Source organism: Ptychodera flava, assembly GCF_041260155.1.
Source record: "Ptychodera flava strain L36383 chromosome 23 unlocalized genomic scaffold, AS_Pfla_20210202 Scaffold_23__1_contigs__length_28996876_pilon, whole genome shotgun sequence".
NCBI classification, from domain to species: Eukaryota; Metazoa; Hemichordata; class Enteropneusta; family Ptychoderidae; genus Ptychodera; species Ptychodera flava.
In genome coordinates this window covers 12917457-12931239 of record NW_027248277.1, presented here as the reverse complement: position 1 = coordinate 12931239, position 13783 = coordinate 12917457, and the positions used below count along the sequence as shown (strand labels likewise).

General features: G+C 37.0%; 1 protein-coding gene and 1 long non-coding RNA gene across 2 annotated transcripts; both read left to right on the top strand.

Moving 5' to 3' along the window:
* The first annotated feature begins 6896 nt into the window (after positions 1-6896).
* Positions 6897-13180, top strand: LOC139124284 (uncharacterized). The gene is made up of 5 exons (XM_070690425.1): positions 6897-6983; positions 7129-7184; positions 7652-8032; positions 8576-8743; positions 13146-13180. The coding sequence occupies exons 1-5, from the start codon at positions 6979-6981 to the stop codon at positions 13178-13180; spliced, it is 645 nt and encodes a 214-aa protein (XP_070546526.1). The 5' UTR covers positions 6897-6978.
* Positions 7991-11989, top strand: LOC139124260 (uncharacterized). Its single transcript, XR_011549904.1, has 5 exons — positions 7991-8032; positions 8576-8743; positions 8932-8967; positions 9614-9722; positions 11820-11989. It is a non-coding gene; the product is annotated as an uncharacterized lncRNA (long non-coding RNA).
* Positions 13181-13783: the final 603 nt, after the last annotated feature.

The window sequence follows — 13783 nt, the reverse complement described above, 5'->3', positions numbered from 1 at the left end:
ATTATGGTAATCATCACCGAGAACAAGGCCAGCTACAAAAAAATAAATTACTATTTGCTACTTCAGATATGAACTTTGGTGATACTGATGATGTTAATTCTTTTTGGTTATACAGTGTGATTCATGATTTTGAAAATATGCAAAATCTGGGCGGTATATTTCAGTAGGCAAATATCTATCTTTAACAGGTTATTACCGATATACAGAGGCTGAAATCGCAGGCATCGACAATTTATCTGTCCTTTCTGTTGCAGGCTGTTTTCACATTTTCTTACCTGTATGTGTAGACGCACTCAATTTGCACACTCTGTGGAGCTAAAATGACGAACCTGGTAACATATAAAAATATACAATAAACGTACATCAGTGTACAATTCAAATGGTGTTGACGAAATGCAATAGTGTCATGGAGGTCGTATCGCCTGAAAGAAGGTGATATTAAACTTAGAGTCCCCAGTATCACAGAATTAGCAAAAGAAAATAAGAAAATATTATTAATAATGATAAGCCGGATGATTTATATCTAATCAGAAGTCTAAGCGACATGAAATCAATGATCTCTCTCTCTCTCTCTCTCTCTCTCTCTCTCTCTCTCTCTCTCTCTCTCTCTCTCTCTCTCTCTCTCTCTCTCTGGGAAAGCTATTGTATGACAATGCAGTCTCAGCGACACGAAGTGAACAAAGGAAATGTTTGAGTGACACCGGTTGTCTGTTGTCTGACCTCTCTTAAAATGCTGTGGGCCATGCGAACAAAGGTTGTAGTAATATTGTTCGTAGAACCTCCTTGCGCTGTATTATGCAAATTTGTTAAAAGGTTAATACTCTTTCAATGTGAACCAGGCAGTGTTGTTTTACCTGTTTTACCGTCACATTGCTGTATACAGAGAGGTACGATGTTTCTTCTGTGAAAGTTTGTCTTTTTCTCTTGTCACGAATTTCCACCAGCCTTGTTACTTATTAATAAGTATTTCCTTAAACCTGAGTTCAGTAGATCGTTGGAAGGCTTGTAATAAGGGTCACATGAGACTAACTTCAGGAGCGGTATATTGCATTCAAGTCGAAATTTTGAAATTTTTATTTAAAATTTGCAGTCCGAAAGACTTTTATCTCGATACAGAGACTGTACCCGCAAGTGTTAATTTCTATTTGTACTTCAACTTCATGGGCTTCGGTTTACCTTTTCACATCTTTGCATGTAGACACAATCGAAGATACCACAGGTCTATATGATATGAGGTGACATGTACAACAGCAAAAAAGCCATGGGTTGACATCAGTACTACTGCACCTCATGTTAGGAACATACTTCTTGATTTCAGATCTCTCATTTGCTTTAACGCCTGTTCAAAAATTGCCTGACCACCTATTCTTTGTGAATGTAAAATTAAGTCGAAGTTTCTTGGTATTGAGCTAGAATATTAAGGTGACAAATATGATAGAAACGCCACATGTCTATGCTCTATTGTAATGGTGTCTCTCTCTCCTTTGGCAAAACATGCCATTCTTTTTATAATATGAGGGTATGCTGAAATACTCTAAAGCGAGCGTACGCCCATTGGAAAGTCATTAAACATAATAAGGAATCTTGTGTTAAAGTTCAACCAGATAAAGACATCGCTATTCCAAACCAAAAGGGCAATTGCCGTATTTAAACGCTTTGGTTAGCATGTGTTATTGTCGGGGAACAATGAGGATACGCATTTCATTATGACATATGGCTAAAGTCTTTACATTTCTATGAACTTTTCTATATGTTCATCAACTTGTAAAATAACCTGAATTGACCAGTGAAAACATTGAACAAGCGACATTGCCTTGACCAACGTTGCATTTACTGCCTAAAAAGTGACGCATTTAAAAACGAAGTCATAATCTCACATGACCACAGGCGAAGGACTTCTGCGATGATATATTTGTGTCCGTGACATTTGCATGGCTTTCTTGGATATTTCACGCGGGTTTGCGAATTTTTCACTGTTTTTGTATTGAAAATCGGCGGCTAAAGTTTATTTGCTCGTTCAGGTTGGTTCATCTTTCCAAAATCGTTAACACATTGTACTCTAACACAACGAGTGTGAAAATATCCCATGGTAACAAACACAAAATAGGACATCGATACGAAATAGGACAGCTCATATCGTAAACTCACATGTTTCTGACTTCGTGCACCTAGTTTTATATTTCTATGTGAAAAGTATTTTAAACAATAAAAGATTGAGATTTGTTCAAATTGAATATCTGTACTCATCAAGCTTGATTAATTCACCTTAAAAATTGATTTAATTAAAAATACTTTCTCAGTGAATAAATTACAGTATAAAGCTTTAAGTGTGTATTTCGGATCAAAATTCCAGGAAGGGGTTAATTGTTTGTTAAAGGCAAAAATGTCTTACGTTCTGTTACCGGTGTCTTCTATCAGTCGGATATGGAAACTCTTTGTAATCGTGTGTGGTAGATTTTTTTCTCAAAAGACTGCAAATTATCAAATTCCTCAAGAAAGCTCCCATATTATCACTAGAGGCACCATTTTACAAGTGGTATAGCCACAAACTGATGACGTCAAAATCGGCGTACACAAAACACAGACGTTCCGTAATTGCGGCACCGACTAACTAATAAGGATAAAATAATATAAATTTGCACTTTCTTCAAATTACTGTCACAATATCCGACTGCTTAGTTTTTGTATCGGGTGAAGTACAGTGTGGGCCAGGAATTGGGGTTAGCTGACCAATTTGGCGAAACGGAGCGACCGAAGCGAATGGAGTTCCGACAATTTGGTCAGCTAACCCCGATTTCTGGCTCCCACCGTGCTTCACCCAACACAAAATCAAGCAAATGAAGACCATCACAGACTTTTTAGGGTTAGGGTTAGTTAGTTCATGTGATCGCGGCAATATTTTCGTCTCATTCCGGGTACAATATGTCCCCTCTCACGTTTTATTCATCAAATTTGTTGTCATGTACAAACTGACCCACACGGCAATGGCCATATTGACCCATTTTCAATATAGCCGTTGCCAAAGACGGCACAGTTACATAACAGAATTCAGAGTTCATTCAAATGCAAATAATAATCAATATGACGGCCAAAAAATCTTTGTATGTGTTCATTTGCATTACTTCTTCTGCAGATCAAAAATCACACCTGTACATTTGTTCAAACTATGTTATTAATTGGTTTAATTTTTTGTCCACAAATTTGTGTCTTTATCTTTGTGATATGCCTCCCAATAGATTTTAGCCAGGCTGTATTATGGAAATTTATGAATACACGCATGTAAACAAAAAAAACAATCTATTATGAATCCAAGTTCCGGAATTCCAAATACAGCTTGAGTCGACACAGTGACAGACAGTTGGTGATTGGAGTCATTGGTCGCGATATTTGTGCTTGCTTTTCAATTTCTGTTGACCGGCGTACATAATGCCAATGCCTTATAGATTTGTTCCAACAGGTTGCAATACTATTCCGATGAATGGTAGGTGGCTTATTCATCGTTGTCCAAGTCTCCTCAGTTCTCGCATTTTACCGCTAATCATTGTCTTTATTTTGTGGATTCTCAAACCTTCGCCCAAACCAACACCTTTGAAGGCATGTGGATGTATGCCATACGAACTTCGATTGGCTTCACACCTTCAGACTTATTTCCAACTTGACGTCTTTATAGACTATTATGAGCTCATATAGCGAAAAAATAAAGCTAAGGCGTGGATTTTACTCGTTTAACATATTTCAATTCTCTGTCCTTCAAGTTTACAGTCCACTTCATCGATTCATTGCAACTCTGCACATAACACCATATTATGCCAAATGTTTTGAGACGGTCTGAAAACTAATATCACGCCTAAGTTTACAACTCAGGAGGCCACTGCCACTGATGTGTGACACTCGGAATGCACAGACAAGACGAAGGTCGTGCTAGTGACAATATATGCACCACAAATCATTATATTGGCAGCGAATTTCGTTTGCTTCTTAATTCACTTCGTCGATGGGTGGAATTTTTATGTTATTTCCATGGCATATCCAACGAATTGTTGTTCACGTTTTCATCTACAATAGCAATGAAATATTGCATTTCATACATGTAGAGTGATGAACCACTTTTACATAAAAGTGTATCCTGTCAAAAACGGAACACACACCTTTCGTATTGTAAAAAAGGCAGCAAATGACAAATTTAATAATAAATGTCAAACACAAAGTTTTCAACTTTTAAAACATCCTAAACAAGTGAGAATTTTATACTTTAACTGTGCAAATACAAAAAATAATATTAAAAATATTCAAACAACAACAAATCTGCACAACAGTGGCTATACCACTTGTAAAATGGTGCCAAAATAAACAAAGTGACCGTATTCAAAAAAAATATTAAGTCAACGTTATCTTTTATAAAAATTTACAGTGACATTAAACGTCACAGCCTGAGATGACGTAATATGAAGATGAAACTGCAATGAATAAATTACCGATAAAGTTTGGGTTTAAATTTTAATTTTAACGAAACCGAATCTCCGATACATGTAATGAGGCGACTGAGTGAGAAACGTAATTTTCTAATGTGGCCAATTCTTTCACTAACGTATTCCCGATTGGCTTACTCCACAGTAAATGAGGCTACCCATAATCCTCCATGATCTGTACACACGGAGATCACTCACTGAACTGAAGCAAATTTCTTCTGTACACAGAACAACTGGGTCCATATTTCAAAATTCTGGCAACATAGTTCTGATCATCATAATTTTCTGATTTCTCACTGTGAATAATGAGAAGATCAACCCCTTTGTCGCAGAGGAGATATCAATTTTGTAATTTTGTCTTCATAGATTTTGACAGCCATACACAATATTTTCAAGGGAACTAAGGGAATAAGTTGCATCTGTGTCGGCAAAAGAAAGGGTTTTGATTTTTTAACGTTCGTAACATAGAAAATTTGCATGTCTAAAGTAAAAAAAAATGTCTGAGTAAACAAACCAAGGGGAATTGTGGGTAGCCTCACTTACTGTGCACTCCATCTATTTCAAATCAAGGAGTTACACCTGCCAGTGGTCAGTGATAGTGCTATTTTAGGAGATGACAAAGAATGACCGTTACCTGACCCCTAGCATCGCGCGCCTTTGTTATGCTAATTACTGTTACATTGCAAGAGCTGCCCCTACTCAGTGCGCCATCATCGTCTAGAGTTTTGACAGCCTCAAGCAGGTTAAGGTTGAGGGGATGATTGAATTTACATGATATGTGCGTGTGTCCAATATAAAAAGAATAAAAGGAAAATTATATAAATTTTTAGTTCAGCATATATCGTGAATCAGATGAATGAATTTTAGGCTGAGCTTTCCGAATTCGATATCATCTCGGACTCACAACATTCGTGAAATACGAGGAAAAAAATTGATTTTCGATTGACTTGTTATTCACACAGGGCATCTAAATCAACCCTTCGAAAATCTCGTCTACTCGTGAGATAATTCAATATATCGTAGCATCACAACTTGAGCATGGTGTATATAGGTTTACTGAATACTGAATAACAAAACTAGTTGACTCCTTCCTTGAACATATAACGTCATGGCATGCTCTTCTTGCACGTCAGAAGTTGACGAACAAGTTACACTAAACTAGGGGGTGAGCCAGACCAACGACTTTAAAATCCATCGTGACGAATTGTCGGTACATTAGTTTTGAGTTATTGGTTTATCAAGTACGAGGCTTTACATGGTTACCCCCGATTTTTAATTTTGATTTTGTAAAAGAATGGTTGAAAGTTTTCAAAAGGAAAATTTTAACAAAGTTTAAGGCTTCCACTTCTTAAACTCATACTACCTGAACTTGAACGCTACAAAGAAATATGACCTTATGACCGCTGCGAGGCACGGACACAGAACTTTTCTCCTGGTTAGTTCAGATTATGTCAAGACTATTCTATTCGTTTTTCATTTCATTTACAAATAGAATATTGCAAACTTTCATCCTACTCGAAAATGAAATCATTTGGCGCAGGCAAAATGGCGGAGTCCTATTCTGTTCTACGACGTGCATCCGTCCTCGCTGAGGCACATAGAGCACAAGTCACAGTTGACTTTTTAACGACAGGAACTGAGTTTCCATGCGAAAGGAGAGAGAGAGAGAGAGAGAGAGAGAGAGAGAGAGAGAGAGAGAGAGATGTCCTACATCAAGCTATTGTGTTTTTTACAACCCACTTCGACCAAGTTTAAGAGTTCACGAGTTCGTGGATCGGATGAACTAGCTAATTTGGTAGTGTTCACAAAGCCGCCGCGACCATTTCATTTCAGAATTAAGTGAAGCCGTTGAAGACTATTCTAACGCTCCAGTAACGGTCGAACTGTTATCTTTCTGTTTTCGAAATGTTTGTCCATGTCAATGGCAATGTTGATGCTGCATATCGAAGTATACCGTGCTGAAAAAGCGTAAATCCGAAGTGACGTCGGGAAAAGTAGTCAAATATTTGAAAATGAGTTTATAATAAGCCATAATTCTTAATGAATTGCATCGTTTAACCTTGTCAGTCCCGAGTTCAAGGTAACTTACTGGAGCGTTAGAATAGTCATCAACGGCTTCACTTAATTCTGAAATGAAATGGTCTCGGCGGCTTTGTGGACACTACCAAGCTAGCGAGACAGCTGAAATATAAATTCGGTTGATGCTCTCGTATGCATACAGACAACTAGTCATGTTGCTAGGGTCAATCAACGAAGAAGTTCGTGTCAACATGTCAACGACACAGCGCCCAAAGCGTTCGGGTACGTACCATATTATAGCTTTGTGATTGGGTGTAACTTGTAAAATTGACAGCAATAAAGATAAGTCTACAGTTACGGTGTGTTGTCATTGGTCTCCAGAAGAACACGCCCCTCGAGACCGTGGTAAATAAAATGACTTGGTGAACTGACAGAAGGACAGTTTGATACAACACAGCAATCGCCTCAGAAATCATTGGAAACCAGCAAAATGAAGTAAGCTATACAGGGACGAGAGATATACATTATGTAGATTCAAGACACTTTCATCTTCCAAACACACGTAGTCATGGAAGTCATCTTAGACCGTACCAATTCTGACGGAAACAGAAAGTTTTATTTTTATCTTTTCTAATTTCAGGAAGGCTGTATTTCTTGCGGTCATCACGTTAGTAGTCTCTCGGACAACTGCTCAAGGTAATTATTGATCTATCTCAATTGCACTACAACATTTACTGAATCGTCTCAACATGTATGATTGTGAATCTTCAGTACCGTTCAGGTGATATTGAACTAAAAGCGCACTGTATGGTGGTGTTAATTTTACAAAATACGTGGTTTCTACAACTGTTCTACAGCTCTGTGCAACGAAGTTCAAAATTTCGTCGCTACCGTAAGTAAAACAATCCAAATCTTACCTTTAAACACAAGAAATTCGAATTTTCCTGCGATAAAATTTAAAAGGTGTAAGCTTCAATCCCGGCAACCCCATTACATACCCAAAATTTATATGACACAGTCATGGTAAAATATGATTGTCGTGAAAATATCAAAATGATTTGATCAATTTTTCCCAATATTGTAGCAAATTAATATCCTTGTCGCGAAACGCATTTTCAATCAAAATTAATTGCTTCAATTGTGCTTTGATCTCCTCTCCTTAGATATTGGTGTCAAAAGCTTCACAATTACGACACCAGCAACTTTAACTACAGCACTCTGTAATGACGAAACAACATACACGTTTGATATAGTGGTCTGTGACGTGGGCGGCACCGACAATACAGTGACGGCGGTGAAATTGCACTATGCAAACGGTGATAGCTACTACACTGCGACAACAAAAGGTAGTGCTAATACAGCAACATTAGGTTCTGGTGCATCAGACATCGCAGTCAGCGCTAATGGCGAAGCCTCGAATACTGGTGCAACTGTAACGATAACAAGAGACGTTCCCGGGGCCTGTGCAAAGTACACTCACATCTGCGCGGTGATTAGCGAATCCCTAGACGGAGGAACAATAAGTACAAGGAACTGTCCTTTTGGTAGGCTTGCCTGTTTCTTTGTTTTCATTTTCAGTTTTGTATTAGGAGTAGAAAAGTGAAAGGATAACCCTGGTCGTGCGACGCTGTTTGTTACCATTATAAACCGGACAAAACAACCCATTTAACTCGGGACATCAGGCCATTTAAAGATAATTCTTCGTTTGCTATCCTTAGATACTTAAAAAACCGAGTCTATAAACATGAGATCAAAATTGATTTGGTTTCTTTTAGAATAATATTTTTATTTGTAAAAGTGTTAACATTGTGCTTGTTTTCTTAATTTTCTCTAAAAACCTACCAGCACGCTGACGGCAAACAAAGAATTTCTTGTAAACGCCTAATTCATTGCTCCGTTTTGTGAAAGATGTCGAGCAAAATTTCCCTTATTCATATGCTCAAAAATTTAATCTCACTAACTATTTGTATTATATTATAATTTGAAATAATAATTAATGTTTCGGTATACTCCGGAGACATATGTGCGTATGAAATACCATTTTATATAGATTTGTCATGAACAATCCTTTGATATTCACTTTACAGCTGATTGCGCTGACCCTGGATCAGTTGAAAACGCACAGAAGCAAGGAGACACTTTTGCACATAATGACACTGTCACATATACCTGCAATGCTGATTACCATCTCGTTGGCGAAGGCACCCTTACATGCAATGACGGGCAATGGGACAATGAAGTTCCCAAGTGCTCAGGTAGGAAAGGCACATCACCTTACAATCAATATCATTCACCCGACTCATCAATTCACCCGACTCATCAATATCACGTATTTACTCAGGATGACTCCACTGTTAAATTCTTTATCTGTCTGTTATCCCACATTGATGGTAATGTTAACGATCGGGACAGTCATTGTCGCTATGCTATATTTTACTTCTAGACACGGCAACCACTGAGGGAGGTGAGAAAGTAGCAGGTAAGGAAAAGGCAAAGTTTGTCAATTATCATATTCCACTGATGTTTTAAGTTATTGCATTTTGTTTTTTTGTCTGAGGCCCTTCATATAATAACAGTAATTAGTTAACATAAATTTTATTAGAACAACGATCTATATTTGTAATTAAATTTATATAATGCTGAAAATATTTGTCTTGCATATCGTGAATGCCCCAAGGGTAACGGCTTGTCAAACCAAAATATAAAAACTAAAATATAAAAGATACGCTATTTCGATCTCAATAGGGATAGACAATTGTCGAAGAACCAAAATTACTATACGACAATTTTATTTACATCATCAGCAAGACATTTCGAGTTTCAGTCCTATCTCAGCGTTATTACTTGTTCAGCATTTTATGAATCAATTGTATGAAACATGACACACTAAATGCAATCTTTTGTTTAGACTCAAGGTGGAATACACCTAGGAGACAGACATTCTGAGTCTTTTGTTAATCAAGTTTTTTTCCCTTCTACCGCTTGTTGGTGTTCATTTTAAAGGTCTCGGTGTAAGAAAAATCTTAGGCTTTCGAAAGTATCATATTTAGTTTCTCTCCATAGTATAACACGAGATGCATACTACCTTGACCTGCAAGTAACGCATCCACCATTTTACTTTTCAGAATGCGGTGGCGGGACAAATGTTCATGTACTGTACTACAGCCTGATTGCCACACTGGCTGTTATTTGCATGACTTACTTCTGGTAACGATGACATGGAATAGTTAAAAGGTACGGCATCGATTCCCACATGTATTTTGTGAACGATATATGGAAAGCCACGACTGCCTCTTAAGATGTCTAATATCATGTTGTCAAGCCTCAGTATTATCATGTTGTGATGTGTATTGAAAATATCGTTCAAAGCATTGTCCTAGAAATATACAGTGTTGTCTTGCGCATGCAGTATGTTGTTCTATGCATTTAGCATGCTATCCCAGGCATTCAATATGTTGTCCTAATAATTCAATATGTTGCTGAAGACATTCAGTATGTTGTCCTTGGCATTTAATATGCCGTCATACGTATTTTAAATGTTGTCCTTGGCATTCCTACTTTTGTCCTAGCATTCAGAACATTATCAGCTCTTACACTCTCCTCCACCCCAAGTCACCTTAGGCGAGATGACTTGTGCGTCTGCGCACTGATGCTCGAAATGTTGCTTGGGTACTGAACGTTTATATCTGTTGACTATATTCTAGCCTACAAACTTAGATCCAAATTTAAAAATGATTATATACTTGTAAAGAAAACTAGTGACGTGTAACTTGGCGAAAATATCACATGAAATCATATAATGTTGTTGAAATAATTAATAGTCGCGCCAGCGGCTTACTGACTACGCATGCGCTTATTCATAATATACTATGCGAGTAACCGGAAGTGTACCCTTCTTTCATGGGCACCGCCATGTTTGTTTTTGAGTACTCGTAAATAAACAAATACGAAACAAATTACTATGATATAACATGCCTTTTATAAAATATACCTCTTTTATTAGCCAGTAAATGTTATTATACACCTTGTCGCTGATACAAAGTATCGTTGATATAGATAAACGGAGAAAACTGTCGTGCAGATGAACGGGGGCATACGCAAAGAATGCTAGGATTGAATTATAGGAGAGCGCCCCCTGTGTCAATAATTAGATTTAAAAATTGCAAGTTTTAGACGGAACGCTATAGTTTTCAGCTGGCAAGTGGAAGGTGAGCAGTGCGGTTACCATTGCAATGATAATTATTGCATAATACGTCCCTTGTTTAACGCAATAGGCTGTTATCATTGTAAAAATTGCCAATTTTTGTCCAAAATTTTTACACGCTACAGAAAATCTATACCTGCCCTGCTGCAGGGTTTGACGTCGTGTAAGTGCGTGAACTGCTTTCATCAGAGGGAAACTGGGCATAGTTGTCATATAAACGTTTATGAAGTAACAATTACAGTTTATCATGAATCAATACAAATAACATTCATTGCCAATCTTTAATAACCCCTGGCGCGACACCAAGGGCTGAGCCCTATATAATATTATTACTATATTGGTTTACTACCGATGATAAATAATGTTATATAATTTGCCATTTATTACATTTATTACAGAAATATTTGAATATCTCATAGCAAATCTCTATTAAAGCTAGATGATTAAGAATAATGATACACTCTCCATCACTCACCAACATATGTATTATTCGCACTTGTCAGGGATAAGACGTGTGCAGTTTCCATATGTACATGTCAAATGTTCAACTTATAACATCACTATTTAACCTACCTTTGATGCTCATTGAAAATTATTTATGACCTTTTTTCGCTCTAGAAGATTATTTTTTTGGTTTGTCATAAACATTGCTGACGGGCATCTGCGTTCTGACCTTTTTACATTTTTGTCGCAATTTGACCTAGAATGGTAACGAGGCCCTTCTTTTATCTTACAAATTTACGTGGAGACACGCATTTGCACACATAGGCCAACGGAGAGCGACTACATGAGACACATAGAAAAAAGGCTCTCACGGAAGGCGCGGTTATTGGTATAATGACTCCAAGATTTTATTTTGCCCACATGGGCATACACACAAAAAAACTACCCTAACAAACGCATTAATTACAACTAAGGGTACAAAAATAAAGAAAGTTCTCGTATTTGCTAATAATCAAGAACTTATTGTCGACTTATTCAGACTTAAATCAATGAAGCTTGAGTCCAACTTTCACGATCTTGGAGAATATAATACAAATAATATCTTACTTGCATGGTTGTTTTAAACAAGTTTTGAAAATAATATTGTACTTAATAACATGATTGATAAATTTTCTCCGTTTCAGAGAAAAACACTCATCGAATTAATCTAGAACACTGTTGAAAGAAGAGATGGTTGATGCAGAAAACAAAGCAATTCGAACAGGTCATTGTTAAATTTCAACGAAGGGTTACAAGTATGACAACCGAGTTTAATGACGTTGCTATTGATGACATGAATGGTTCGCCTTTAAAATAGTTTATACTAAATTCAATGATCAACTCCACATCCGACACCTCTATCGGTCACCTTGTTCTATATTTCAAAAATGTTGTTTTTAACTACTAGTATTTTCTGCATTCTCTTTCTTCGAATGCTTTGAAAATATTCACACCCTTGGAAGCGAAATAAAGCTCAAATTTGCTTTCATAATAACTCGTATTTCCTGCCTATTTTTTATTTATTTATTTTAGCTTACAGCAGCTTACATCATCTATTAGACATTGCACTTGGCAGAGTAAAGAAAATATTGACAGTCGTTGATGCCATGAAATCTGAAAGTTTAGAGAGTTTAGGGATAGCTAGATTGACACGTTACCATCTGTGATGACAAGTTCAGCAAACGACAAATCCGGTGAAAAGTTGAAGGATGCCACATGTTTTCATATCATGGAGCGTTGGCATGATTATATATAAAGTTTATTTGATTTGAATCTCTATAATGTATTCTCCTATTTTAGTGATGAGACTAGACAGTGTAATTTTAACCCCTTATTATATGCATGCACACAACAAATATTTCTCCGTGGTGTCTCTAAATCCCCTGTCTTAGTGCTCAGTGAAAAAGGAAAATCACGTCGCTTTCCAACGACGATACAATTTAAGGTTCATCCAATTTTTACAGAAGATTAATTATGAGCATTGGTCGTCCTCAGAAATTATATTTAGGACAATTGCCACTCATTGCTGTAGGGCATCTTCGTTGAGACTTAGTGAAAGCTGACGAGTGTTGTTGAATGGTGACACTGGCATCGTTGACTGACGAGTATTCAAAAACGAATCACGATCACAGGGCTTCAGAAATAGGCGTGATATATTAGGAAGTTGCCTCATAATGCAGGGATGTCAAAAGGTCAAACATTTGAGGGTTCTAGAAGTCGTGAGAAACTTGGAGTTATCTAATTTACAGAGAACAATCGATTATCTTGAAAAAAGGAAGGGTAAAAGCTAAACGCACTGCTATAAGCTGTCATTGCATTTTGGTAAATATTACAAATTTACTAGAAAAATAGGTTACCAGGTAATATAAGATAGCAAATGATGATGTTTTCGATAGATGAATATTTTGTCTATCACATTGGTCTTGAGGGAGTCTTACTATGGTGAGACTCTGTCATTTTCACCATTGCAGGCTTGGAAATTCGTGTCTTTCCCTACCTGTGGTGAGAACTGTTTGATGGCCTAATTCTCACTAGCTATGTGAGACATCCTCACTTTTGTCCTGTGAGACTTGAAATTCTCACTGGTCACTGGTGATGCATTTTCTTGAATCTGATAAATGACCGCGGTGGTACTGAATTTGTGTATCTGTTGACAACATTGAAACTATAAGCAGGCTTACAAACATGATTGTAGAGGAAATTGATCGACATTTTGAAATTCGTTCATTCCTACTCGCAATGACATTAAATATGGCGTTGATGGCTTTCCCTCATATTGTAAGAAAAGATAAAATTTAAATTGCTTTGGAGTTGAGAAATCTTTATATAGTTTTTGTGTTCGATTGAAATGCCTAATAAAACCACATGACTTATGAGTGAAGGAATTCTATATTTCAAGTGACTTGAACGTGTACCAGACGTGAATTTGGGAAATTGATGAAAAAAAAAACTATGCGTGCTCAAAATGTGTTAACATAGTGCAGCAAACTTTAAAACTGCAACAGTAGCCATCGAAAAATATGAAATTTAGTACTTTAAACAAAGGTCGACATTAGAAAAAGCGGTAGATATTTGACCTCGTTACAATTGCATGCATGACTTGGGGCTA

What these genes read in the sequence shown, in the direction of transcription:
- LOC139124284 (XM_070690425.1), top strand. An exon ending in TACAAGGAACTGTCCTTTTG is followed by an intron (nt 8,033 to 8,575) that starts GTAGGCTTGCCT and finishes TTCACTTTACAG; the next exon opens with CTGATTGCGCTGACCCTGGA. An exon ending in TGAAGTTCCCAAGTGCTCAG is followed by an intron (nt 8,744 to 13,145) that starts GTAGGAAAGGCA and finishes TCACCATTGCAG; the next exon opens with GCTTGGAAATTCGTGTCTTT.